Consider the following 27,606-nt stretch of genomic DNA (forward strand, 5'->3'; position numbering starts at 1 on the left):
AAGTGCTCTTTCCACCAGTCCACAGTCTCCTGGAAGTCAAGGGTAATTCAATGGTGGTCAATGGGGAATGAATGGAGCGCAATTCATTGTCACTCATTCCCCATTAATTGCCGTTCTTTCCCCACTGACTCTCATGCATTCCTCATTGACTCCCACTGAATCACCATTGACCTCCATTCATTCCCCAATGACCACCATTAATTCCTCAGACTCCCATTAATAACCCATTGTCCCCCATTCATTCCCCAGACTCCCATTATTAACCCATTGTCCCCCATTCATTCCCCATTAACATCTAAGTCAATATGAGTCCCCTTAAACTCCCATTGAATCACCCTCGACTTCTATTAATTTGGTGATCCATGTGTTCCCCATAGACACCAATTAATTCCCCATTGCCCACCATTCATTCCCCATTAACATTTATGCATTCCTCACAGTCATCATCATCATCATCATCTTCCGCTTATCCGGGGCCGGGTCGCGGGGGCAGTAGTCTAAGCAGGGATGCCCAGACTTCCCTCTCCCCAGACACTTCCTCCAGCTCTTCCGGGGGGACACCGAGGCGTTCCCAGGCCAGCCGGGAGACATAGACCCTCCAGCGTGTCCTAGGTCTTCCCCGGGTTCTCCTCCCGATGGGACGGGCCCGGAACACCTTCCCAGGAAGGCGTTCCGGAGGCATCCGAAACAGATGCCCAAACCACCTCAGCTGACCCCTCTCGATGTGGAGGAGCAGCGGCTCTACTCTGAGCTCCTCCCGGGGACCATAGGTGACCATAGGTGAGAGTAGGAACGTAGATTGACCGGTAAATCGAGAGCTTCGCCTTGCGGCTCAGCTCTTTCTTCACCACGACAGACCGATACATCGACCGCATTACTGCAGAAGCTGCACCTATCCATTTGTCAATCTCCCGTTCCATCCTTCCCTCACTCGTGAACAAGACCCCTAGATACTTAAACTCCTCCACTTGAGGCAGGCACTCTCCACCAACCTGAAGTGGGCAAGCCACCCTTTTCCGACTGAGGACCATGGCCTCGGATTTGGAGGTACTGATTTTCATCCCCACCGCTTCACACTCGGCTGCAAACCGTCCAAGTGCATGCTGAAGGTCCTGGCTTGAAGGGGTCAACACGACAACATCATCCGCAAAGAGCAGAGACGAAATCGTGTTGTCCCCAAACCTGACACCCTCCGGCCCCTGGCTGCGCCTAGAAATTCTGTCCATAAAAATTACGAACAGAACCGGCGACAAAGGGCAGCCCTGCCGGAGTCCAACATGCACAGGGAACAAGTCTGACTTACTGCCGGCAATGCGGACCAAGCTTCTGCTTCGGTCGTACAGGGACCTGACAGCCCTTAGCAAAGGACCCAGGACCCCATATTCCCGAAGCACCCTCCACAGGATGCCACGAGGGACACAGTCGAATGCCTTTTCCAAATCCACAAAACACATGTGGATTGGTTGGGCAAACTCCCATGAACCCTCCATCACCCTGTAGAGGGTATAGAGCTGGTCCAGTGTTCCACGGCCTGGACGAAAACCACACTGTTCCACCTGAATTCGAGGTTCTACTATTGGTAAAATCTGGAGGAATTTTTATTGGCTCATATCAGCCCTTCTGTTGTAGATATCAACAATCCTTATACCAAATCTTTAGATACTGGTCCCAAGATGATTTGTATCGAGTGGCATGAAGATCGTGCAGAGATCTAGTAGAAGATGACCTTAGTGTTTAGAATTCAAAATTACTTTATGGGTTCTTGAGGCAAATTAGTTCCTTACTTGAAGAGGGACTGAATTTCAGACCTGCATTCATTCCCCTTTGACCTTCATTAATTTCATATGGAGCCTCATGCATTTGTTTATACTGAATGTCATGGCCAGCTTTTGTCAATCCTGACCCAAAAAGCATGCATGGATGCTTTCTTCGAAAATCCACCAGAAACAATATAACCGTAAACATTTTTATTTTAGGCTTACTATAAACGTAGATATTGAAGGTTATAGCCAGCAAAGTTTTTGTCAATTCAGAACAAATTAGTTTTGACTATGAGGAGATTCAAACAAGACCTATAGATTACAGGTCTGCTACTCTAACCACTATGCTATTTAACAAGGGAGTAATTTACTATAACAGAAAGCTCCATCTCTTGCTGTGAGTTGTTTCTCTGAGCATCTTGTTTTATTTTCACTAGTTTCGGTATATTCATGTAAAATAACAAGCATAGTATTGTCTATTCATTGTGTAAGGGAAAGAGTTGTGGTTTTGGAAACGTGCTTAGTTCTGTGATGGTTGATTACCTCAGTCAGACAGGAAGACAGTTTGAGTGTGTGTGCGCATCTAATGTGTCATACAGACCGACAGACAACAGCATACAAACTTTTTAGCTATGTGCAATCTGTGGCTTCTGCGTAAAACACTTCGTTATGCTGTCGCCACTTCTCAACAGTCTTCTAACCATACAAACCCTCTGTACCACATTTATTGGTAAGTAATTTTGTCTTATTGTTGGTTATCTATTAGAAAACTATTTGGGTTGTGCTCTTAGGTTTAAAAAAAATCTGGAAAATCAGCTTTTATCCACTTCCTACTTGATAAAAATGCTGTGTACCTACTCTAAAAATGGACTATTAACTTAGTGTCCAATCCACTTTCATCTGTGACTTTGGAAGGACCTTTAGCTTTAGTCTGGATCTTTGTTGACTTAAAGAGCAAACTGCTCATATTCAATGTACAGTACACACATTTTATGAATCAAATTCATATATTTCTTGATCGGCATTAGTTATTGGGTAGAACAAAAAAAAAAAAAAAAAAAAAACTAAAATTGTGATAAAGGTTCAAATACTGATCATATCGTACTGTCAGTTCTGTTGCTGGTGGAGTGAATGGGAACAGCAAAGGCTCAGAACCAGACATTAATAACATACATATCTTTCTGCTTGCTCCATTACAAATTCTTCTAATTGTTTGTTTTAATTGGAACTAGCCACAGATCCAACATATACAAAATGACAACAAAACAAAATCTACCAAAAAACCAGTAGCAGACCACACTCCAGAAAATACAGTACAATTATTCAATGTCAAGGGGAACAGGTTTAAAATGTTCTGCATGTCCTGAATATGGACATAACGCACTGCCAAAGAAGAACATTAGTCACAAGTCAAAGCTGACCAACAGTGATAGACTGACCCTAAACAGGAAATGTTATCAATGCCCAGCCCCAAAAATGACCAAAGATTTGAATCAGCACCTCTATGAACCAGTCAACAGAAACTTGTGTTCTTCACAAAATTGAAATTCATGGCTGGGCTGCCATTCGGTAACTTCTGAGATCCAAAGCCAATGCACAAAGACACAAAAATTGGTAAAAGGAGCCCCAAACCAGGACAAACCAGGAAAAATGCAATCATAATAATGGTCTTTATCCTATTTCCCACATCCTGATGGGTTTACATTTGGAAAAAGCCCAAGAACATTAACTTGATATTAACAAATAATATACAGCTCCGGAAAAAATTAAAAGACCACTGCACTTTGTCTTTCCTTTACAAAAAAGTTGAAAAGGAAAGTTTTGAGTGAGGAACAGAAGCATTAAATTTGCAGTACTCTTAATTTTAACCCTACTGTACCTCACTCAAAACCTTCCTTTTTGACGGAGCTCAAAATTCTTACTTTTTTCTGGAGCTGTATATTGGTGTCTGTTATTTTGTCCAGCCCCTCTAAATATTAAAAGGAAAACACCAAAATGTTTACTATAAGGGTAGTAAAGTACCACGAGCCTCCAAAAGGGCTTCCATGTGCCTTGGTATTCAACAAATATTGGACTGTAACACAATTCCGTACAATCACCACTCTTTTGAAGTCACTGAGATCGACTGCACATGATTCTATCATTGATCAATAAAAATACCATGGCTGATGCTAAGCTTAGTTTTCCATCCAATGTGGATGCCATTTATGTCAGAGAAATTTCTTTGTGAGGAAACTTTGTAGTATCAGGGTGAAGAGGGCATCAATGATCAGATTCAATAGAACTTTTATTGAATTACTTACAGACTTAGAAAAACAAATCCAAGAACATCCTTCAAATAACTGGAGGCTTTTCTTTTCAATTAACCTACCTGGATAAATGTTACAAAAATGTTAAAATAACAAACCTGACCAAATAATGGTCAAATTGGCCTGCCAAGCATGTTTATACTGAATGTGTTATATAAAGAAAATTGATGTTAATTGTATACCTGTCTGGAAGCTCCTGCTTATTTTTGTTATTTACACATAATTTGCTTTATTAATTGTATTTTTTAGTGTAAGTATTATATTAATATCATAAATCATATCATATATAATTTCTCATACCTTATGGCATACTGAACATTCTGGTCCCGTATTAATAGTTGATATGGCGTCCACTACAAAACTTATTGACCTACATTTTAATTACATTTTTTGCTTCACAGGTGCAACAACTATTAGAGCAACAAAAGGTCATCCTGTCTATCTCCCCTGTCCCACAAACATTCAACCTGATGAGGTGGTCCTTTTTAAATGGACACAGTTTGGAGTTCCTGGAATTTCTTGCGAATATACAATTAATAAAAACTACACTGAAAACCAAAAATGTAAACCAGAATTCAACATCAGGGGACAACCTCCCAGACTGTATGTTGAAAACCCAGGGAGTAGCGATTCTGGTCTTTACATTTGTTTCACAACAAGAATAATCCCACCACCCACCATCGAGTTAAATTACACAGTTGATCTTCAAGTTACTGGTAATTTAAATTATATTCAATTACACATCTATACTTGTATGTGGGAGTCAACACATACAGTAAATTGAATATAATCTAGTATTTCAGTATTTCCAATTATGTTTCAGTATGATTCTCTTCTGCAGGCCCTCCAAATATAGTCCTAAAGAAGCAGAAGAGAAATACTACCTGCGTTGAACTGCTTTGTAGTACAGAGTACCTTGACCCTGGGGAGGTCAAATTTACATGGAACCGAACACGTCAGGGATTACCAGAGACACTGTTGACCACAAAAAGCCTCTTCTATATGAACAGCTCTCTGCCACTGTGTCAATCCGACTGGAGAGAGGGCGACATATTCACCTGCATTGTCAACCGCTTAGTCAATGACACCAACCTGAGCGAGGAAATCAGAATAGACTGCAGTGAAATAGGTCAGTGACATTCAGACAGAAGTATAGTACCCTTGCACAGTCTTTTGGATCTCTTGTTTTAGTAGCATGAGTCACCCTTGATATACATGTACCCCCTCTGGTCAGAACTCCAGTCTTTCACCAGGCAGTACTAATCAGAGGGCAATCTCTCTAACAATAAAACCGCTGAGTTAGTGTGACTAGAGGATGTCTTAGTGGCTATTCTGTTATTTATCAACCTCTATTTTGAGGAAACAGACACTATATGGTAATGTTTGTGGCATTTGTATTATGTTTTTTTTACATGTGGGCTTGAGGAAGAGAATAATTACTTCAGCTGCTGTTAATTGGGATTCTAAATGTATACAAGTCATAAAATACTGTGATAAACATTTTCAAAGGGGTTGGCTAGATTAGACTATAATTTTGCCTCATGCATTTTAACCTCAGTGTGATTGATAACACTGTATATAGTGAATCTGATTTACTGTTGTTACAGAAACCTGCCGTTGGAACCCCACTCCTTTGGTCATCATCTGTGTGAGCTCACTCATTGGGGTTGCAGCCGTCATAGCAGTAACCCTAACTATTTATAAATGTAAGTCTTATATTTTAGGGTGATTTTTCTTTGGACAATACATTCACAATATGGCTGTTTTGTTCACACATATCTACTCAGATTAAGTTCTGTAGTCATGTTTGAATCTTTTAGGCAGCTCTCAAGTCAATCTGGCCTTGAGAGTAAAATTTAGCCAGTGGCCCAGTGGTCACTTAATTTTTTCCAGAGCTGTATTTATCATGGGTAAGTAAAAAAAAAAAAGCTTATAACTAAAGACACTTAAGGAAATCATTGGTAGATGTCATACCATGTCGATACTGTATAGATTGCTTACAGTGCCAGGAAACCAAAGAAATACATTTTACATTGCTATTTGTCACAGCATCAACTTACATTTCAAAGGTGTTTAAATAGAGCAAAACTCAGCCAAAGGGAAAATAATTATATTCCAACCACCCCTGGTTTTAACACCTCTGCCTGCTATCTTATGTTGACATCTGACACATTATGTGTTATTGCATGGCATTTTAATTTCATGTTCTATAAGTGTCTTCTACCACACAGAAGTTTTCAATTGTTTACAATCCTTACTACCTAAAATACCTTTTAGGATTTATACTTTTAGTAAACCCCACACCACTTCTCATAGATGTTTGGTTAAAATAATTGAATAAATCTACTTTTCTGACATTATGATTTATTCACTGCTATTCATGGCTGGTTGGTTTAAATATCTGAATTATCATACTTTTCTCTCAACTCTATTCACTTTATAGGTTGAGTAGAGATTCTTATCTATAATAATTCTTTTGTGGTTTCTTTTGACTTGGTTTCTTTTAACACAAATTGCACATTGTCTTCTCTTGACCCTATTCAAATTCATTACCAGATAGTACTTGTTTTACTGTTGTAAATATACCAGATAGAGCTCTGCATTTCTCTGGTTTCATTCTAACGCCCTCTTTCTCATGTCTAACCATGAGCAAATGTAAGTCTCCATCCTACGAGCCAGTGCGTCATCGCTACTAATGTACAGAGCTTCCTCTGTGGTAATGATATTCTCCCAGTTTTTTTTCACACCGATTGTCATGTGACAACATTATAAAAGCAGGGATTCTAGGCTATAAGATCACATTGTCAGTTATTCCCTGTGACTTTAATTGGATTTAATTCAATCATGTTGTCAGCTTTTGCCTGTGACCTCACAACCTGATTAGAGTAAAGGCTTTTGTCTAGAAAGATGTTCAGATAGCTTTTTAGCAAGGAGTCTATTTTTTGTTTTGGACAGTTGGTGGCCACAAGATTCAACCAACTTCTGCCATATATAGAATGTGATCCTGGAATACACTTTACCTGCCATGGCATGCTTCTCACGATGTGTGGAGGCAAAATACTTTTGTCATGGTTGGTGTAGTGGAAGGAACCAGGCGCAGGCAGAGTGGCAGTCGACGTTGTAAATGTAATTGAAAATAACACCGAGCACTTCAACATACGAAACGAAAACAAAAGGGTGCGAACGCGAACAAGAACAAGAACGAAAACGAACCACTCACGTACTTGCGCGCAAACGGCGACATCGACCAATGACCAACAAATGAGGGGAGCAGAGGAGCAACATTTAAACACAAACTGATTACTTAATTGGGACCTGGTGTGAGTCACAGCTGGAGACAAGACAAATGGAGTCCGGGGTGAGTTCATAAACCACAGGAAACCGGGAAAAACAGGAGATGATGGAGCTGTCAGTCACCTCACCGTCACAACTGTCTAATTTATGATGGTCATCATATGTGCCTTATATATAGTACTGCTAGAAAATATGTGAATCCTACAGGGATGTTCATTATGTTTTTATAAATTATTAAAATAAACTCATAAAATCCTATTTTGTGATGAAGACATTCTAAATCAAGGGCACATATATATATATATATATATATATATTTTTTTTTTTTTTTTTTTTTTTTAATTTATTTATTGTTTATTTAACAACAACTAAAACGTCTCCCACTTATCAATCTGTGAGCGGTTTTGATTGTGACCATAAAAGTACATTTAGGACTCATCTGTCCAGAGAATGGATTTCCAGAAACCTTTAGGTTTTTCTAGGTGGGCTCTGGCAAAGTGAAGATGCTCCGTTTTTTTTTTAGAACATAAGCTTCTTCCTAGTAACTCTCCCATGAATGCCTTTTCAATTCAGTGTTTTAGTTACTGATGAAGCATGCATAGTTACTTGAGATGCACCAAGAGAGGTCTGAAAATCTCCAGATGTTATGTTTGGGTTGGCATTTACCTGATTTATAATTTTTCTTGTGAACCTGATACAGAAATTTGTTGCCATTCTAAATCTCGTCTCATCAATTGAATATTGAGCATATATGTCACTTTGAAGAATGCAACTGTTCACCTTAATTCAACCCAAAATTGTATTGACAATTTGGCCTTTTCTCAATGCAGGTTGCCAGAGGAAGAAGGACCAAGGGGATTCTGTCTCATACAATAACAAGGTGTACGAAAACTTCAGTTTCAGCACAAGAATACGTGGTGAACAGAAGCCATCTGGTTCTATGACGGACCAATGCATTTATGAGAACTGACTGACCAACTTTAATAGTTTATTAATAATTTACTTTTTTCAATGCAGATATGAAAAAAGTATATATTTTATATGGTATATATTTGTATTTATATTTTTGTATGGTATATCTTCGTGTTTCCATAAAAGGAATCTGTGAGAGGGTAATTAAGTTTAAATGCTAATATCCGAGCTGAAGTGTCTTGTTTATGAAAATTGGAAACATTTTACAGGGATTTTACATGTGTCAGTAAATAATTATTACAGAGCTTCTAAACCACGGTCAAACATATAATTCATTTGAAAAATCCTGTTTCTGTACTGTGTTCAGAATCCAATATATTTTAACAGTATTGTTTAGAGTGACAGTATTAAAATCTGTCCCTCGATGGACGTTCCACTCCAATTGTCCATTGCAACCCCTTAATAAAGGACTTCTGATCTACCACATCATTAATTGTACCCACCTGGTGTCCCAGCGCTAAATATCTCCCTGCTTAGGGGTTTACAATTAATTAATGAGTGGAATTTCAATACCAATTAATTGGCTTAGAGTATTTCTTCTTAATAATGGGGTTGAAGTTTAAATAATGTATTCTTACATACAATTATTCCAAGATATGACACCATGTCTTTAATTGGGATTCCATACTGTAGGCCCTAGCTTTGTATTAACTCTTTCGCCTCCACATCCCAAGTGGCAGAAGACAAACCGTTTAAACCCTTACTTGTTTCTTGGGATTGAATATCTTTCTCATACATGTCTGCATGTCTGTAGTAGTTTCAAATTTAACACATAATACTATATAGTTGTTATATCTGGATATCTTACTTCTGGACTGGTCTGTGAATTGGTCAATTATTTATTTGGAATATCCTTCTCTTGTTTCTATTTCATTCCTAGAGATATGGGGCATGGCCAGTTGGTCATAATATTAACCTCCCTCTCTCTGTTCATGTCCAGAAAAAGGCTTGGTTAATGTTTGTAATATGTAATTTAAGTTGTATGCATCCATAGTAAATATATTTTCCATGATTTCATTGTCATTGTCATTCTTGGTATGATTAATATGGCATGCAGAACTTTGGGTGACAGTGATTCATTAACACCGTATATTACTGCATACTTTATTTGTTGAATTTACTATAATGTCTTTGCAATGGGAAGTTGTGTATCTGTGTTATTGAATTGTCACGATTGGATCTTACTGGGTTACTATAGCCTGTGAATGTAATGCTTTTTACTTTTTCTGCTTTATTAAATGTGTCCATCCTATATGGAGTGAATTGGGTCTGTGCCACTTTAGGACCCTAGCTGTACAAGCAACCTATGTACTTTTCTGGCAGTGTAGGCTACTATATACTTTTAAAGTAGGACCAGGCCTGTGTAGGACCAAGCCTGTGTAGGACCAAGCATGTGTAGGACCAAGCCTGTGTAGGACCAAGCATGTGTAGGACCAAGCATGTGTAGGATCAGGCCTGTGTAGGACCAGGCCTGTGTAGGACCAAGCCTGTGTAGGACCAAGCCTGTGTAGGACCAAGCATGTGTAGGACCAAGCATGTGTAGGACCAGGCCTGTGTAGGACCAAGCATGTGTAGGACCAAGCCTGTGTAGGACCAAGCCTGTGTAGGACCAAGCATGTGTAGGACCAAGCCTGTGTAGGACCAAGCCTGTGTAGGACCAGGCCTGTGTAGGACCAAGCATGTGTAGGACCAAGCCTGTGTAGGATCAAGCATGTGTAGGACCAAGCCTGTGTAGGACCAAGCCTGTGTAGGACCAAGCCTGTGTAGGACCAAGCATGTGTAGGACCAAGCCTGTGTAGGACCAAGCCTGTGTAGGAGCAGGCCTGTGTAGGACCAAGCATGTGTAGGACCAAGCCTGTGTAGGATCAAGCATGTGTAGGACCAAGCCTGTGTAGGACCAAGCATGTGTAGGACCAAGCCTGTGTAGGACCAGGCCTGTGTAGGACCAAGCCTGTGTAGGACCAAGCATGTGTAGGACCAAGCCTGTGTAGGACCAAGCATGTGTAGGACCAAGCCTGTGTAGGACCAAGCCCCGCTGGATGCCTATACAGGCATAGAAACGAACACACGCACAACAACAGGACCAGCTTACCGTCAAAGTAGAAATGCAATAATAATAATAATACAAATATTTTAATTAATGAAAAATACAATACTTTAACAAAAACAAGTTATACTCTATACTTTTACATACAGACCTTCTAAATCATTTTCATCTGTAGAAGACTGGACCTGTGCCCTTTTCAGATCTCAGTTTTTGAGGACTGCCTGGTCTAGACAGTTTCACAGTTGTGCCATATTCTCTTAATTTCTTAATAATGGACTTGACTGTACTCCTGTTTTCAGGGGATATTGAATTCCTTGGAAATGTTGTTAAATGTTACACCTGATTGCTTTTGGAGAACCATATTCTGGATTTGCTTCATCTTCATTGTGTCCTGGAGGTGCAACCAACTGTTGCACCTCCAGGAGACAATGCTATCCAACTGAATCTGTATATGAACTTTGTAGGGTATTACTTTTTGGAGATTAGTAAAGTCAAAGCAAATGTAACTCATGTGCCACTCTGATCTTAATAAAATCCAGCAAACAAGCTTTATTGTCCTTGGTTAAAACTGCATAAAAAGAATGCATGCAAGTAGTTAGTGTAGGGTATAATGTGTCAGAGTGGTGATTTATGGCCCTGGGGGGCGGGACTTCCATATTGATGTGACAGGTGGGCGGGACATCCGGTTTGTAGGGTGGGACTTCCGTTAGGACGTATGTTTGGGTGGGACTTCCTGTATGACGTATGTTAGGATGGGACTTCCTCTATGACGTGTGTTAGGGCAGGACTTCAGGAGTGACGTATGCATGTCCGGTGACTTTGTGATTTATGATTACATTGATGTGTCAGTGTTTGATGTTTTACAATGCCTGATGAGCAAAACAGACTAGTGTTATAAGAGGTGGGTTATGATTGATGATTACCAAATGGGGCTTAGGGTTCCGGAATGTTAAATTCCCAGGCAATAAATAAGTGTTGTGTCTGCGGTAAGATGATTGGTGTTCAACAAATGGTGTTCGGCAAATCTAAAACCCAGGTGTTTTATCTTCTGACAAGTGGTGCAACAGCTGGCATACAACCGGTGGTTGTTAACCATTCATGTTTTATGGGGTGATTGGTGTGTTCTGTGTATTTAAATCACGCAGACATCGGTGATGGTCATTCAGTCTTGTCTGAGCGAACTTACCTACACATTACAAAACATGGAGGATTGTGTGGCGATTAATGTTTTGGGTGAAACACCGGTGAAAGCTAACATCTTAAACGCAGCTCAGCGATTTGGTAAGAAATTACAAATGGACCGCAGAGATGCAATCAACATGCCAGCCCCGAAGAAACCGATGCAGAGTTTAACCCGAATCCATCAACTACACCAGGATATGTTGACACAGGAGTGGAAATTGGACGATGGTCGGATGGGGGGATACATCTTCAACCCACAGCTACCGGAGGTGGCATTTTATGAATTACCCGAAGGCCATGTGTTTAAGGCTGGTGTGACTGATCAAATGGTTTTTAATGCCAGTTTATGGGTCACCTTTCGAAAATATAAATGCATATTGGTTGTGCTAGAATGTTTCTGTTTCTGTTTAAATGCCTTAGTTTTCTTGTCTATAATGTGGTCCACTTAAACGTTACTATAAATAACTAGAGTATGGTGCATCTGGTCATGCTAACCACTGCAATGTGTTGGCCCCTTCTGCCTGCCCCTTTAGCTATTTCCTCTATTTTATATTTTATAGAATTATTTTAGTCAGAGCGAAAGTTGCACATTTCAATACTACCCTTTTGGCTCAACATACAGATAATGTTTTAAAAAGGTAAGACAAGGAAGTTTAGTACTCTAAAAATTGCATTTATGTTTCTTACCTTGTTGAATCAATGCCACTTAGAATTAAGGCAGTTCTGAAGGTGAAAGGGGGTCAAACAGTTTTAGTATGGTGTTCCTAATAATCCTTTAGGTGAGTGTATGTACATTGAACCAGACAACCTTCTTCCACTGCTCAACGGGTCAATTCTGTGCTCACTATAGGTGCATTCGACGGTGGACAGGGTTCATCATAGGCACTCTGACTGGTCTGCATCTACGCAGCCTAATACTCAGCAGGGTTGTGACACATTCTGTTGTGAAACATTCGTACCGTAACCATCATTAACATTCTCTGTGACTTGTTCCACAGTTGACCTTTTGTCGGTTTGGACCAGACAGGATAGCCTTTATTGCCCTCATGCGTCAATGTGCCTTGGATGTCCAAAACCCCATCGGGAACTTCGGCCTACCAACATAACATGATGTCTACAGCCATTGAGAAGTTTGCCAAAGCTATAGCTATCTGCTGTTGGCACATCTTGTGCAAGTGAGCACAGACAAAACACACAATGGGCCTTACTGAATTTCTGGATTATACAAAAATCTGCCAAAACATTATGACCACTGATAGATGAAGTGAATAACATTGATAATCTCATTAGTGGGTGGGATATATCAGGCAGCCAGTGAACATTCTGTCCTCAAAGTTGATGTGTTAGAAGCAGGACAAATGGGCAAGTGTAAGGATCTGAGTGACATTGACAAGGGCCAAATTGTGATGGCTAGACGACTTGGTCAGGGCATCTCCAAAACTGCAGCCCTTGTGGGGTGTTCCTAGTCTACAGTGCTCAGTACCTATCAAAAGTGGTCCAAGGATGGAAAAGCGGTGAAGTGGCGACGGTAATGGACGGCCAAGGCTCATTGATACCCATGGGGTTCGATCCAACAGGGGAGCTACTGTAGCTCAGATTGCTGAAAAAGTTAATGCTGGTACTGATAGAAAGGTGTCAGAACACACAGTGCATCACAGTTTGTTGCATATGGGGCTGTGTAGCTGCAGACCAGTCTGTGACTATTGCCGAAAGCTCCTACAATGGGCACGTGAGCACCAGAATTGGACCACAGAGTAATGGAAGAAGGTGGCCTGGTCTGATGAATCACGTTATCTTTAGCATCACGTGGATTGCTTGTGCATTGCTTACCTGGAGAAAACATGGGACCAGAATGCACTATGGAAAGAAGGCAAGCCGGCAGAGGCTGTCTGATACTCTAGGCAATATTCTGCTGGAAAATCTTGCGTCCTGCATTGATGTGGATATTACTTGGACACGTACAACCTACCTGAGCATTGTTGCAGACCATGTGTACCCTTTCATGGCAACGGTATTCCCTAATGGCATTGGCCTCTTTCAGCCCTGCCAAAAAGCGAAAATGGTTCAGGAATGGTTTGAGGAACACAAGAACGAGTTCAAGGTGTTGACTTGGCCTCCAAATTCCCCAGATCTCAATCCAATCAAGCCACTGAGTGATGTGCTGGACAAACAAGTCCAATCCAGGGAGGACCCACCTTGCAATTTACAGGACTTAAAGGATCTGCTGCTAACTTCTTGGTGCCAGATACCACAGCACAACTCCAGAGGTCTAGTGGAGTCCATGTCTTGACGGGTCAGGGCTGTTTTGGTGGCAAAAGCGGGACTTACTCAATATTAGATCAGTGATCAGTTTACTTACAATAAGCAACATGGTTTCTCTGTACTATGGAATAACAATTTCTGCCACACTCTCACAAAGGAACAGATACTGGTACTGCTGCTGGGTTGATGCCCTTCTACGGCCCTGTCTACCTCTGCTCGTGTAACGGTCGGTCTCCTGGTATCTCCACTATGCTTTTGAGACTGTACTGGGAGACACAGCAAACCTTCTTGCAACAGCATGTATGGATGCGCCATCCTAAAGGAACTGGACTACCTGTGCAACCTGAATGGGCTGTAGGTACCACCTCATGCAACCAGTAGTGACAAGGACACCAGCAAAACACAAAACTAGAGAAGAATCAGTCAGGAAGCAAAAGGAGAGAGTTATTGTCTGTAGCCACCACTTGCAAAACCATTATCTTGTTGGAGATTGTCTTGCTGTTGCCACTTCAGTGCACTTGTTTTTACTTTCATTTGCACCAAAACAGGCCAAGGCTCTCAGATGAAAGCCATTTCCACGCAATTTGAAGTACATTATTCCATTGTCTGATGGATCATCTACAAATTCCAGACCAGTGGAAATCTAAATAGGACACGCCGTCCCACAAAATGCTTACCAAGAACATATCGAAATATGTTCCCAGAAGTCTCCAAGAAACCAAGGGTAACATCAAGGATTTATAAGCCTCTCTTGCCATGATAAATGCTCAAGTGCCTGAGTCAATTTTCTGAAATAGACTGAAAACTTGGGACATATTTCAATCAGAAAACTTGGAACTTGGCCGAAAGGAAGAGCCTCTGCTCATGAAATTAACAAGACAACTGTTTGCCAGACAATACATGAGTAAAAGTATCAAAACTACTAGAACAATGTGCTCTGGTCACAAGTTGACTTCTTGTTTGACTATGGAGTTCTGAGGGATGAGAGTGTCAAAATTGTGTGAAAAAGCTTATATTTCCTGATTATTGATCCATTTGTTCTCAGTAGGATATAAAAACACTAGGATATTATTTTGAACTATTTTCCTAACCTGCACATTTCAGTTACTTTATCTCTAAGTTCTATTGAATGTTTTTTGGTCTTAATTTTCTTTTTTATTCAAAGCCCGGCCAATCCTTACATAGTTGGGCTTTTATCCAGAAAAATATCCAGCAATTTTAAATGTAGTCAGGTGGAAGCAAATAGTAAAACAATGTTGTCCTCATTATACCAATTTCTTTCATCTGTGTAAAATTATAACTTCAACAGCACAAGGGTTAAATAATTCAGCAACACAATTTTGCCTTTTATTATTGCCTTTCAGTATTTCCAAACAAAAAATAATGTCACCTTAAAGTAATTGAATTGATTCTCAATGTAAAGTAATAAGGACACTATATTATACTTTCACTTTTAAAACTTTGGGTATTTTGGGCCACTGGTTGTAAAAGTGAAACTGCCAAAACAGGCCCCATGTGTACTAAGTTATTCATGTACTTATAAGGGCACCAAATCATTAAAACCACACTTTGAAACGTATTAACTCATTGCTTATTTCACCGTGGTAAAGACAGTTTCAGATTCACACATTCGCCTACAACCAAGTCCGGATAAAACAGTCTACTGACCGCAGAGTGCCGTACAAGTTCATTCCTATGTGTCGGCAAACAAACAACTTCGAGACTGGGGTTTAAGTGCAGTCCTCAGAATGATGGCGTTTTATGATACAGTTGGTAGCTCATTACTTGAAAAAGATATTTCAAAAGTGGAGATATTCATCAGAAATCCCTACAAGATATTCTACATGACATCATCTAACTGACTGAACTTAGATTTTCCACAAATTATCAAGCATAGATTTTTTTATTTATTTTTATTTTAAAGTTTCATTTTGAAATAGGTTTTTAAAATGTTCAGATGTTCTATCCAAATCGCATTAGTATATTCTACTTGCCGTTGTCTATGAGGTACATTTTTTATTCTTCACAAAATAACAAGCATATATTCTTTGCTAATATTTAGACTTTTCCTTTTCATATAGATTTTTCTAAATGTTAGATATTCATCCCAAATCACTTCAGAATATTCTACATGACATTGCCTAAGAGCCTAAATTTTTATGTTTCAGAAATGATCAAGCATAGATTTTTTTACTTTTGAAATAGCAACCACATGAAGGCCAAGGCTGCCGTGCAGCTAACTTTATTCAGATCTAAACGTCATAACGTTACTTCTGCCCTTACTGACTTGCCTTAATGCACTTCATCACCCACTTTGAATCAGATTTTTCCAAGGATGGAATGCAGTGAACCGGCGACAGGGTCTTGGGCCGCCAAGACTCATTGATGCACGTGGGGAGCGAAGGGTGGCCCAAGTTCTTCCGAACCAACAGACAAACTACTGTAACTTAAATTGCTGAAAAAGTTAATGCTGGTACTGATAGAAAGTTGTCAGAATACAAAATGCATCGCAGTTTGTTGCGTATGGGGGTATGTAGCAGCAGACTAGTCAGGGAGTATCTAGGGGTCTTGTTCACGAGTGAGGGAAGGATGGAACGGGAGATTGACAGACGGATCGGTGCAGCTTCTGCAGTAATGCAGTCGATATATCGGTCTATCGGTCTGTCGTCCCTACTCTCACCTATGGTCATGAGCATTGGGTCAAGACCGAAAGGACAAGATCACGGATACAGGCGGCCAAAATTAGCTTTCTCCGCAGGGTGGCTGGGCGATCCCTTAGAGATAGGGTGAGAAGCTCGGTCACCCAGGAGGAGCTCAGAGTAGAGCTGCTGCTCCTCCACATCGAGAGGGGTCAGCTGAGGTGGCTTGGGCATCTGTTCCGGATGCCTCCTGGACGCCTTCCCGGGAAGGTGTTCCGGGCCCGTCCCACCAGGAGGAAACCCCGGGGAAGACCTAGGACACGCTGGAGGGACTATGTCTCCCGGCTGGCCTGGGAACGCCTCGGTGTCACCCCGGAAGAGCTAGAGGAAGTGTCCAGGGAGAGGGAAGTCTGGGCATCTCTGCTTAGACTGCTGCCCCCGCAACCCGGCCCCGGATAAGCGGAAGAAGATGATGATGATGATGACAACAAGTTCATGGTGTTGATTTGGCCTCCAAATTCCCCAGATCTCAATCCAATCAAGCATCCGTGGGATGTGCTGGACAAACAAGTCAGATCCATGGAGGCCCCACCTTGCGACTTTCAGGACTTGAAGGATCTGCTGCTAACATCTTGGTGCCAGATACTACAGCACACCCTCAGAGGTCTAGTGGAGGCCATGCCTTGACGGTACAATGCCTTGACGGGTCATGTAGATTAAACGTTGAAGTTACTTTTTTAATCTTTAACTTTTCAAATATCCAATTCCATTCTTTAAGACCTTGTGTCACTACTATAGCCGTTCTATGGGCACAGAAGAGTCATCATTTATCAGAGGTTTTCTGTCATCAGCCGGTCTGCTATATTACCCCCCGTCCTTCAACCAGGAAATCAATCCAAGCCAACTCCTCATAAGAACCTTTGCCTTTTGCTCTTTGCACTGTCACAAGGAAATGAACGAATGAATGTTGTTGCTCTTGCTGGATTGGATTTGGAGTGTCCTATGTGACAGATTGTGTCTTTAACCACTGTGCTATTTAAACAATTGGTGTTGTTGCACGTTATACGTGTGTCGAGATGTGGTTTCTGTTTACTTCCCGCATTGTCAAACTAATCTGTCGAAACTCTACAGTTTTCAAAACTAGTTCCCTGCATTACCTATTAACATCCAAACCAACAACAGTTATAAGAGGATTGCAACACTACATTCAACATGTTAAATAGAAAGAGATTACTGTAGATGGCTAGCTAATAACTCTACAGTACCTATAATGTAAACAATTACTCAAATCACTCCATGGCTGGTTTGTTTCTTTAGAAAACAGTGACAGTTGAATAGCCAACTACTACGCTATGTGAACTACACTATGGTAATCGGAATGGCACTTTTTGGGAATGGCACTTTTGGGTCAGTGCATTTGGGACATTCTACCAGAAACGTACATTATCTGTCCTTGAATTGCTACAGTGAATAATAAAAGGTATTTAATCCAAAAATGTCTAAAACTAACTAGATGGTTGATTTCTGTGAGTTGTTCTGTAAAGGTATATGTCATGCATTATGTTGTCAGATGTTTTTGTCTTTATTAAAAACACTTGAAAAATGGTTTAAGTTGCTATCATTCACACTAATTGATTAAAAACAAGAAATTATACACATTCCACAAATAAATACTATTTCACAACTGTCCCCATGTTTTCCGTCAGTCCTGTCACGTTTACATAAAAACTAGATAAGATTTGTGCAATACACCTTTAAGGTTATGACTCAGAGGAAGTGACATAATTTTACGGAAGTGAAGCTGACACTAATCATGGGTCAGTTCTGTCATTGAATTGTATGATTTTAAGCTTGTGACAGGGCCTTACAAATGAATGGCATTGTTCTTTGTTATTACCTTCATTGCATATAATATGTATTTAACGTATGTCATAGTAAAATATTATTTTAATTAATAGAAATTAAACTGTAAATCAGCTTTTTATGCTTAAGCTTTATATGCACATAGACAATTATTTTGAATTTGGTCCCTCTTTTACCTATGTCTAAGTAGCACTGCTTTCGAGGTTGCACTATGCATATTATTGGTATTTCAACACATATATAGATATAATTGAAATTGATATTAGCTTTGAGTAATGATGAGCACTTCTCCGTTGCCGTGATAATACATCCACCTCACAGGTGTGGCATATCAAGATGCTGATTAGACAGCATGATTATTGCAAGGTGTGCCTTAGGTTGGCCACAATTAAAGGCCACTCTAAAATGTGCAGTTCCATCACACAGTACAATGCCACAAATGTCTCAAGTTTTGAGGGGGTGCAATTGGCATGCTGACTTCAGCTCATGATAAATGGGGGCAAAAACAAGTGTTGCGTTTATAATTTTGTTCAGTGTATTTCCATAGAACTACACAGTGACTGAATAGTGTAACCTTTTAATTACTTTTTAATGGTTGTGTGACCTTTGTGCCCTTCTAATTTATGTTTATTGTTATTGTATCTGGCCATGTTAGTTTTAAATAGAATACATTGTTAAATGAAATATGTTTTTATATTGAAATAAAATGAAATACATTTTCAGAATTAAAAAGTTGTTTGGACTATCAGTTATGGGTCATATTCTAATTTATTAGGGTCCTTATATGTCTGGCTGTACTTTGCCATATAGTTTATTATTAGATTAACATTAAAATCATAATAATAATTTAAAATAGGAATTCTTACCAGTACTTAAAGAAGACAAAACATAACTTTATCTGCATCAACGAAATCCATGAAGTCAGGCCTGTCACAGCGCTGTCAGTCCTGTCACGCCATGGTCAGTCCTGTCACAGTAAATGATGATATAAAACGATTTGAGAATATTATTGAAGAATTTATCTCTTTAACTGTCTAGATGGAGGTGGGGGTATATATCCACCACTATGTTTTTGTAAAAATCTCGTACTTACAGCTAGTGTTTTTACAACTATATGAGTGCCTGGAGGGTATTCTCTGCTTGCCATCCACTACAGTTGACCAAAATGTTGCTTATATAGGAATTACAAAACCTATTTATAGAAAATTAATTAATTAGGAAATAATTCAAACATACACAAATTTGTCTGTGACAGGGTTAGGGTTTGTCCATCATAACCGTAAACAGTTTTACTATATTGTAGCTACTGAAGCTTGTAGCCAGCAAAGTTTCAGCCTATCCTGAACAAATCCTAATGCCTAGTTGTTAGGTCCGTGGCAAGGATCGAACCCTGGTCAACTACGTGACAGTCCGCTACTATGCGTGAAACTCCAAACACTACGCTTCTTAACAATGGTTACTCACTCCCTCCCTCAGTAAGAGACATTCGCTCTTCTTGGCCGACTCCAATTATGCGGTCCAGAAAGAATATATGTTTGGTAATTTGTGATATATCAAAGTTGAGGCTCTTAGACAATGGAATGTAGTATATCCTGATGCGATTTGGGATGAATATCTGAAAGCCAACTTTCACTTAAGGCTCAAATCGTTCCATTAACACAAAGTAGCCCTGTCTTGTCAACGTTAACTAGGCTTGAACGGAGCAGCCCAGAACAAACGATCGTCGAAAAGAAGCGAAAACTAGAGCGGTGTTCTTAACATCGGAACAAACCCTGCTGATGGGACTTAATGAAGAATTTAAAGGAGTCATCACCAAAAAGGGCAATACTGCCGCAATTAGCAAGTCATGGGAGATGGCTTTGCAAAAAAATTGCTGACAAATTAAATGCGTATATTACTAGGCTTTAACTTATTGTTTCATTTAAATGTTTTAATACATGAACATTCAGATCACAGATCAGTAAGACTGGCTATATTATCCTCAGTGTAGATAATGTCAGATGTGTGATCAGTCAAAAGTGGCATGTCAACCTTTAGGCTACTTTACATATCTGCAATTGAATAAAACGCCTCCTTGATTCTTTGAGTTTCAAGATGACCAGGGAAAGTGATGAAAATATTCACGTACTGCTTTAGAGCAAGGTATTCCCTAATTTCCCGACATGCCGTTGCCTTCACAAGACCTTCTGTATCACCAACAAGAATATCCACATGCAAAGAAATGCAGAGCTATGCAAACAGACTGAACAGTGGCTTCCTTATGTGTGGTTCCAGCAGACTGCATAGGTAAACTATGCTGGGCCTATTGAATCTGTACCTCTCTCACTGATACTCATATGGGAAGCCCAGTGGAGATCCTATGTCTCTGAAGACCCTGGTGGTGTAAACACTCTGTGTAGAATCTGAGCACCTTCATCCACAAGGTTATTGAGGAATGTACATGTTGGTTGTAACTGGCTGGTCTATAGATGGACTGCTTGTATAGTCTAGGCCTATGTCAATTAACCTAGTATTGGCTTTTGAAGACAGTGAAAGTGGTAAGACATGATTTATTTAACTTGTTTATTTTTATTAATATGTTCTTTGGAACAAAATTAAACAAATAAATTCATGCTTGGTCACATTAAGGGAAAAAATCTGAACTTATATTTCTGAACACAGACATGACAAAAGTGATGCAAACACGAAAAGACATGGAACAGTCTTTTGTGATTCAGTTTCCGCCTGATGGAAATTCTGTAAAACACAGTTACATTAAGCCTGCGAGGAAACGGTCTAGTTCAGCTGTAAAAGTAACCCCGGTTACTGAGCAGGGACTCCTAGAAGCCACAGTAATGGAACGGAGCTCTCACTTAAATTAGCAAGACTTATCGAAAATAAGCCTGGATTTTCATTTATCTGCCTTGATGGAATACCCCCAAGCAAGTGTGTAGGAGCAGGGGGGACATGTCCCCCCCTCCCATGGGTGAAGCAGATAATAAGAACATGTTGCAAAACATTTATGAAAACGCACTTCTACGCCCTTGCCTCCAAGGTGTTTGGCACCTTGTCTGTTCCCTTTTCTGTTGACATCTGAGCATCTAAGTCATGAAGTGGAAACAAGGCTTTAGGTACTGTACCAAAGTACCATCTCCCATTATACCCAGGTATAACCTGCTGAGCATAGGGCGTTGGAACGACATTGAAAATGTATTTCCAGCTATTTTACCCATCTTGGATAATCTTAGAATATCCTAGATGGGATGAGCTACAATACTTGGGACAAGTTCTGGTTTAATTCAAAATAATCATGTGACAGCCTGACAGGCTATCAAATAATAAGTGACATTTTGTTTTCACAAACATGTCAAAATGGACCTTTAAAACATTAAAATATCTTTCTCGTTTCTATCAATTACATTTCTATTCTATGGTTGCATTTGATTATTGTGAAATCTGTTGTTCATCGAGACCTGTAACAACTGGGTAGTATTTCTGGAATAGAAACAAAGCAGATAACACTATAACAGATATATGGTTGGATTAGTCGGAACCATAAAAGCTAGATAAGTAAATAAAGTATGTCGGACGCATTTTTGTGAAACTCTATATTATATGGACGTTAGCTAGCTGACAATTACACTGGGGTAAGTTGACGTAGCTATGTTAAACTGTCTTTTGAAATTGATGTTATATCATTTGGTCTCTGATCAGTAGGTAATTGTTACTGTAGTAACAAAGTTGTATTAAGTGTCGATTGAGACTATGAGATACAACGGTAACGTTAGCCAGCAAGCTTGCTAGTTTGTAACCCATACTCAGTACTCACGACGTCAATAACGTTACAAAATAATCCGGAGCAAGTTGCTTGCTGGCTAACTAGGCATGTGGAATATTTAATGTTGTTCTTTAATGTTTGTTTGCAAACAGAGTAGCATAAACACATTCTTTATTTTGTCAACTGCAGTTGCTTTTATGGACAATAGCAAGCTAACTAGCTACCTATATTATACAGTAGCTACCTAGTAGTGTCGATACAGCAAGTCCAAGTCTTTGACAATTTAGGAATCGTATTTCTGTTGTAATTTCTATATTATAACAATCTACTTTTAAAAAGTCAAGCTGAAGTTATCTTGGAGCTAGCCAGCTCATGTTGTCTGAGGCTAACTGTTAGCTATATGTGCACTTGATCAACTATGAGGAGCCGCCATTTCTAATAATGTAAAACAAAATGTTAAATATTTAGCTAACTACTGTACAGTACTTGCATACACTGTCCGATGTTTATGGAATTCTGACTAACGGGTTTGTTTTGATCTCTGTTGACAGTTGATGTTGGCCAATTTGTCAGCCATGATGACCCATGGGTTTAAAAGTAGTAAGCAAGACTTCACATTCGGACCATGGAAAGTGACTGCTGCTAAAACCCACATTATGAAATCTAAAGACATTGAACGGTGAGAAATTAGTTTGTTGCATGTTTTATGTCCTAAGAGACGTTGTCTTTCAGTTTAGAAAGCCCCACACTGGGAGAAATCCACTTGTTCAACCTGAAAAATAAGCAGAGCTCCCCTGTGTTGTTCTACAGCAATGTCAGTATTTCTTCTCATTTTAGTCTATGTGGCTATATGATTTATTTAGATTATTGCGTTGAGGTTAGTTGTTCAGGTTTCAATTTTGACAGTTTCATCCCAGGTTAGGGGAGGAGATGCACATGCCGTCACTCCCGGAGATGCTTTTTGGGGACAATGTTCTACGCATTCAGCACACGGATGGCTACGGCATCGAGTTCAACGCCATCGATGCCCTCAAGAGGGTCAACAACATGCAGGACTCTGTGAAAGTGGCTTGTGCACAGGAATGGCAAGAGAGCAGGTAAAACATGTATAACAGGACTGCTGTGCTAGTCCACTAGCCACCATTGTCTATGCTGACAAAGTCGGTGAAATAATGGGATTTTATAATAAGTCAGTGCCCCCTCTCATGACGAATAATGGGTCCCGGTGAGTGAACTTGTTGTCATGCGTTTGTATTCCCAGGGCTGACTCTGAACACTCCAAGGAGGTGGTGAAACGTTACGACTGGACATTCACCACAGATTACAGAGGCACCTTGTTAGGAGAGGACCTGCGCATGAGGGTGAGAAGCCTTTCAGTTCACTCTGGACACTGTACAATCTCTTACAATCACACTTTGTTTATTGAACAAGAAAAGGAATCAGGCAAACCGAGTTCTGCCGGCCCGTGATTAGAAAGGATGAATGCTGTCCCTGGCTGGATTCGGTCTGCGGTTTCCTTCGTGGCAGACTGTGTCTTTAACCGTTAAGCTATTTAATCAGCGAGTGTTGAATGTGATAAGTGTGTAGAGATATGGTGTCTGTTTATTTCTGCATTGTTAAACCATTTAGTTGAAACTCCACGATTCTTTGAAACTCGTTCCCTACATTAGCTAACATCCAAACCAACAACAGTGACAGGTATAACATGGTCACTACACTACATTCAACCCGGTAAATGTGAAGGAGATTTCTGTAGATGGCTAGCTAATAGCTATACAGTCATGAAAACAATGACTCCAATCACTCCATGGCTGATTCGTTTCTTTAGAAAACAATGACAGTTGAATAGCTAACCACTACACTATGTGAACAATGCTATGTAAATCTGTATCAGTCAAAATCAATTGTTGTCGGTGCAGTTTGTCCATGGCAATATAACCGTAAACAGTTGTTCTTTAGGCTTACTATAATGTAGCTACTGAAGCTTGTAGCCAGCAAAGTTTGTCTTGCTATACAGTACCTATAATGAAAACAATGACTCCACTCACTCCATGGCTGGTTTGTTTCTTTAGAAAACAATGACAGTTAAATAGCCAACCACTAAGCTATGTGAATCGAAATCGAGAGCAATGTGTTCCTTGTCGGTGCAGTTCATCCATCACAATATAACCGTAAAGAGTTTTAATTTAGGCTAACTATAATGTAGCTACGGAAGTTTTAGCTTATCCTGAACAAATCCTAATGCAAAATTCCCTGGCGAGGCTCAAATGCCACTTGCATACGTGGCGGTCCGCATCCCCAACCACCACCGCTATTTAACACTGGGTAGTCAGTCAGACACTCACTCCATCAGTAGGAGGCATTTGTTCTTCTTGGCTGGCGCCGCTTACACGGTCCGACAGAAACAGCATTTGATGTTTGGTCTACAACAATGCTTAAAGCTCATCCGGAGGATGAGGTCTGGGAGAGGAAGAACACGTTGATTTATGGATTTTCTGTAGTGCTCACGTGATTGCAGAGTTTGCTTAATAAATGTTAACTAGATTGTTGGTATTTTACATTGTCTCTAATTGATGCAATTCAGTTTGTCTAGAATGCAGTTCTGTCACATTGTCTTAATTTTTCAGAACTTTGAACTCAAGCTATATTACGTGTGTATTAACTATGGGTAAACGGGAACAAACTGGCAAAAATAGGGAGAGACTTGCCTTTGTGTGCTGTAAGATAACATTTTATCCATGTTACTGTTTTGACTTGAATAAACACTACTATTCCATCAGGCAACAGAAACATCTGAGCGCATCAACATGGAAAAGCTGAAGGCACGAGAGCAGATCATGTTCTTCGACGATGTGTTGCTGTTTGAGGATGAGCTGCATGACCATGGCGTCTCCATGATCAGTGTAAAAATAGTGAGTACTACTTTAAAACCAGAAACCAATTTGTAAGAGGACCCATTCGCCTGATATGCTGTTTGTGGCTGTAACACCAAATTTATATCAACTGTATTTTCTTTGAAACGTGTCTCTTTACAAATACTTTGCCCTGAAGAGGTTTTGTTATTCCATTGCGTGTAATACAGAGAGTGATGCCCACCAGTTTCTTCCTGCTTTTACGGTTCTTCCTGAGAGTGGATGGAGTTTTGATCCGGATAAATGACACACGGCTCTACCATGAGGCAAGTATGACTGGGCTTTTCTAGAGAAATTGAAAAAAGCCAATGGGGAACTAGGATGGCTGAGAATGTGTTTTCAGTCGGTTTCTGGTGGGTGATACCATGCATTTAGGAAGTTGAATAGAAATTTATTCGCCCAGTCATTGCTGACTGACTGCAAAAACCTGACCTGTGGTTCTGGCATCTTGACTTGAATACACAGAGCAGTTGTTCTTCTTTTTAAAAAATTATTCTATAACTACAAAACAACAACCAATTTGGATGTTTTACAAGTAACTGTCAATGAGGAATTATTTTCCCTGATGTGTGGGCTTGATCTAGAGGAGTCCATCTTATGACATGAATACTGATTGGGTGAAACAGGCAAGGTGTTGTAAAAATCTTCTCCCATCCTAACTAATAACCTACATTGAAAATTCCATGGGCATCATATTCCTGCAATTATCTAGGATGTGTATTTGAGTCAAATTCTGCGCTTGAGACTTTAGAAGCACATTAGAAGGAAATGTACGGTACACACTTTTTAAGTTAATTGTTCATCTAATTCTAAAATGAGTCATCTTAACCCGATATTCTTTACAGGCAGGAAAAAAATTCATGATCAGAGAGTTCAGCACTCGGGAAAGCAACATTTCAGAACTGAAGGTGAGAATGTTTTTGGGTTTGAGAAGTGCAGGTATAGTAGGAAGCTCTCTCAAAAAAAATTGTGCGGTCTGACGTTACTACTGAAAACAGCAGTGCAACAACCATCGAAACAGAGGGCAGTATTTGTACAAAATATTTAAAAAAAAATGTATATCCATGTTGCATCCCCTGTAGAAACAGTAATGTATATGGTGTAGATAATAAATATATTGCAGTAGAGTAAACATACTGAAAAACAAATGTCTTACTCCTAGATTTCCAGCTGTCACTCCAGTCAGATGTTTTTAGAGTGCACTATTTATTGAATTGCTTAGCATAAGGATCATGGGTATTGAAGTGGGTTGTGTTGTGAGCATACAACTGAATATCCATAATTGTTAATAGATTATAGAAGGTGCAGGAGTTTAGAAGGTTTAGAACTGCTCACAGGAGTAGGATCTCCAGTTTCTGGGGGGTAACGGAGTTTGAAGTTAAGCCCATGGACATGAAGCTAGTGTATTAACAGTATAACTTCAGTATATATCCTTAATGCTGAGTGCCAAGGTTGAGTTATAAAGTACAATTTTCCTTGATTTCGATAACCCGTTTAATTTGTTTCCCTCTTTCTCTTTTCCAGAATGTTCCTGCTGCTCTGTACACTGACCCCAATGAGATCGCTCCATACTTAACACTGAAACTGACAGAGTGTGAGAAGCTGGAGCTCCCTGAGACAGGCACCCGGCCAGAGGACATGGAAGCCCCACAGTGACCCCAGGCTGGGCCCTGTGGCATTACTTACCCTCCATCTTCTCTGCAAAAAGACATTGTTTTTTTTAACAAACCAAGTCATTGCAACGGACTCCCTCCACACACACAAAAAAAATCAAGTAAATGGAGCTTTATTTTGAAATTGTCAAGTGGCCTCTTATTTTGAGTGTTATTTCACATTATTCAATGTAAATGTTTTGCTCGGATAAAGTTCTTCTAACACCATGTAATGGGATTCTTCATAACAGCTAGGGATATTGGAAGGTTTTGCTGTGAAAAACATGTAGCACAGATAACTATTATACTGTAGAGTTCCATTCCTTATGTTATCAATACAAGAGCCCATTTGTAAATAAAACTTTTTTGTATTTGTTTCATTGTGGACTGGACATTTGAGCTTGATTAAGTGACATTTTACTACTGAAACTGAGAAGCCCCTCTGTAGTGCACTCCAATCTCAATTCGCTCTGCTTCTTCATACTAAGACAAGCTATCTGTCTGGCTAGCTGGCTGTTGTAATTGAAATGTGTCCATGTAGTGTAAAGATGGCCCAGCAGTCTAAGTTGCTGCCTTCAGGGCACATGTACTGCTTCAGCATGGGTTCAAATCTCTCTCTTCCAAAAAAAACTCTTTCACCACTTTTCTGTCTGATAAAGCATAAAATGCCTGAAAAAAGTTTCTTAAAGTATGTCCTTGTAGATTCTGCTCTGCTTATTTTATTGTATTTCTGATTAATGCTAACTAATAAAAGCCTGTCTTCAATCTTAATGTGCTAACATGATTGTATGTGTTTTAGTTAGTGTTTAATTTCTTTATAGTATACACTTGGTTTAACCGTTTGTATATACATGTGATTAGGCACAGGAGTGTAAGGCTAAGCGATGACAAGAATCTGAAAGAGTTGTATTGCCAAGTTTCACAACACACTAGGAATTTGTTCTGTTTTGTTGGTGC

The 27,606-nt window shown here is 39.9% G+C and overlaps 2 protein-coding genes across 2 annotated transcripts; both read left to right on the plus strand.

The window, feature by feature from the left end:
* The first annotated feature begins 2,341 nt into the window (after positions 1–2,341).
* On the plus strand, positions 2,342–9,347 carry LOC105010745. Its single transcript, XM_013134577.4, has 5 exons — positions 2,342–2,490; positions 4,471–4,785; positions 4,911–5,198; positions 5,677–5,775; positions 8,194–9,347. The coding sequence occupies exons 1-5, from the start codon at positions 2,430–2,432 to the stop codon at positions 8,331–8,333; spliced, it is 903 nt and encodes a 300-aa protein (XP_012990031.3). The 5' UTR covers positions 2,342–2,429; the 3' UTR covers positions 8,334–9,347.
* Positions 9,348–21,822: 12,475 nt separating this feature from the next.
* Positions 21,823–27,420, plus strand: tiprl (TIP41, TOR signaling pathway regulator-like (S. cerevisiae)). The gene is made up of 8 exons (XM_010870307.4): positions 21,823–21,954; positions 22,637–22,764; positions 23,003–23,182; positions 23,347–23,446; positions 24,866–24,997; positions 25,168–25,263; positions 25,843–25,905; positions 26,522–27,420. The coding sequence occupies exons 2-8, from the start codon at positions 22,640–22,642 to the stop codon at positions 26,651–26,653; spliced, it is 828 nt and encodes a 275-aa protein (XP_010868609.1). The 5' UTR covers positions 21,823–21,954; positions 22,637–22,639; the 3' UTR covers positions 26,654–27,420.
* The last annotated feature ends 186 nt before the right edge of the window (positions 27,421–27,606 follow it).

This window comes from Esox lucius, chromosome 7 (genome assembly GCF_011004845.1).
Source record: "Esox lucius isolate fEsoLuc1 chromosome 7, fEsoLuc1.pri, whole genome shotgun sequence".
Lineage (NCBI taxonomy): Eukaryota > Metazoa > Chordata > Actinopteri > Esociformes > Esocidae > Esox > Esox lucius.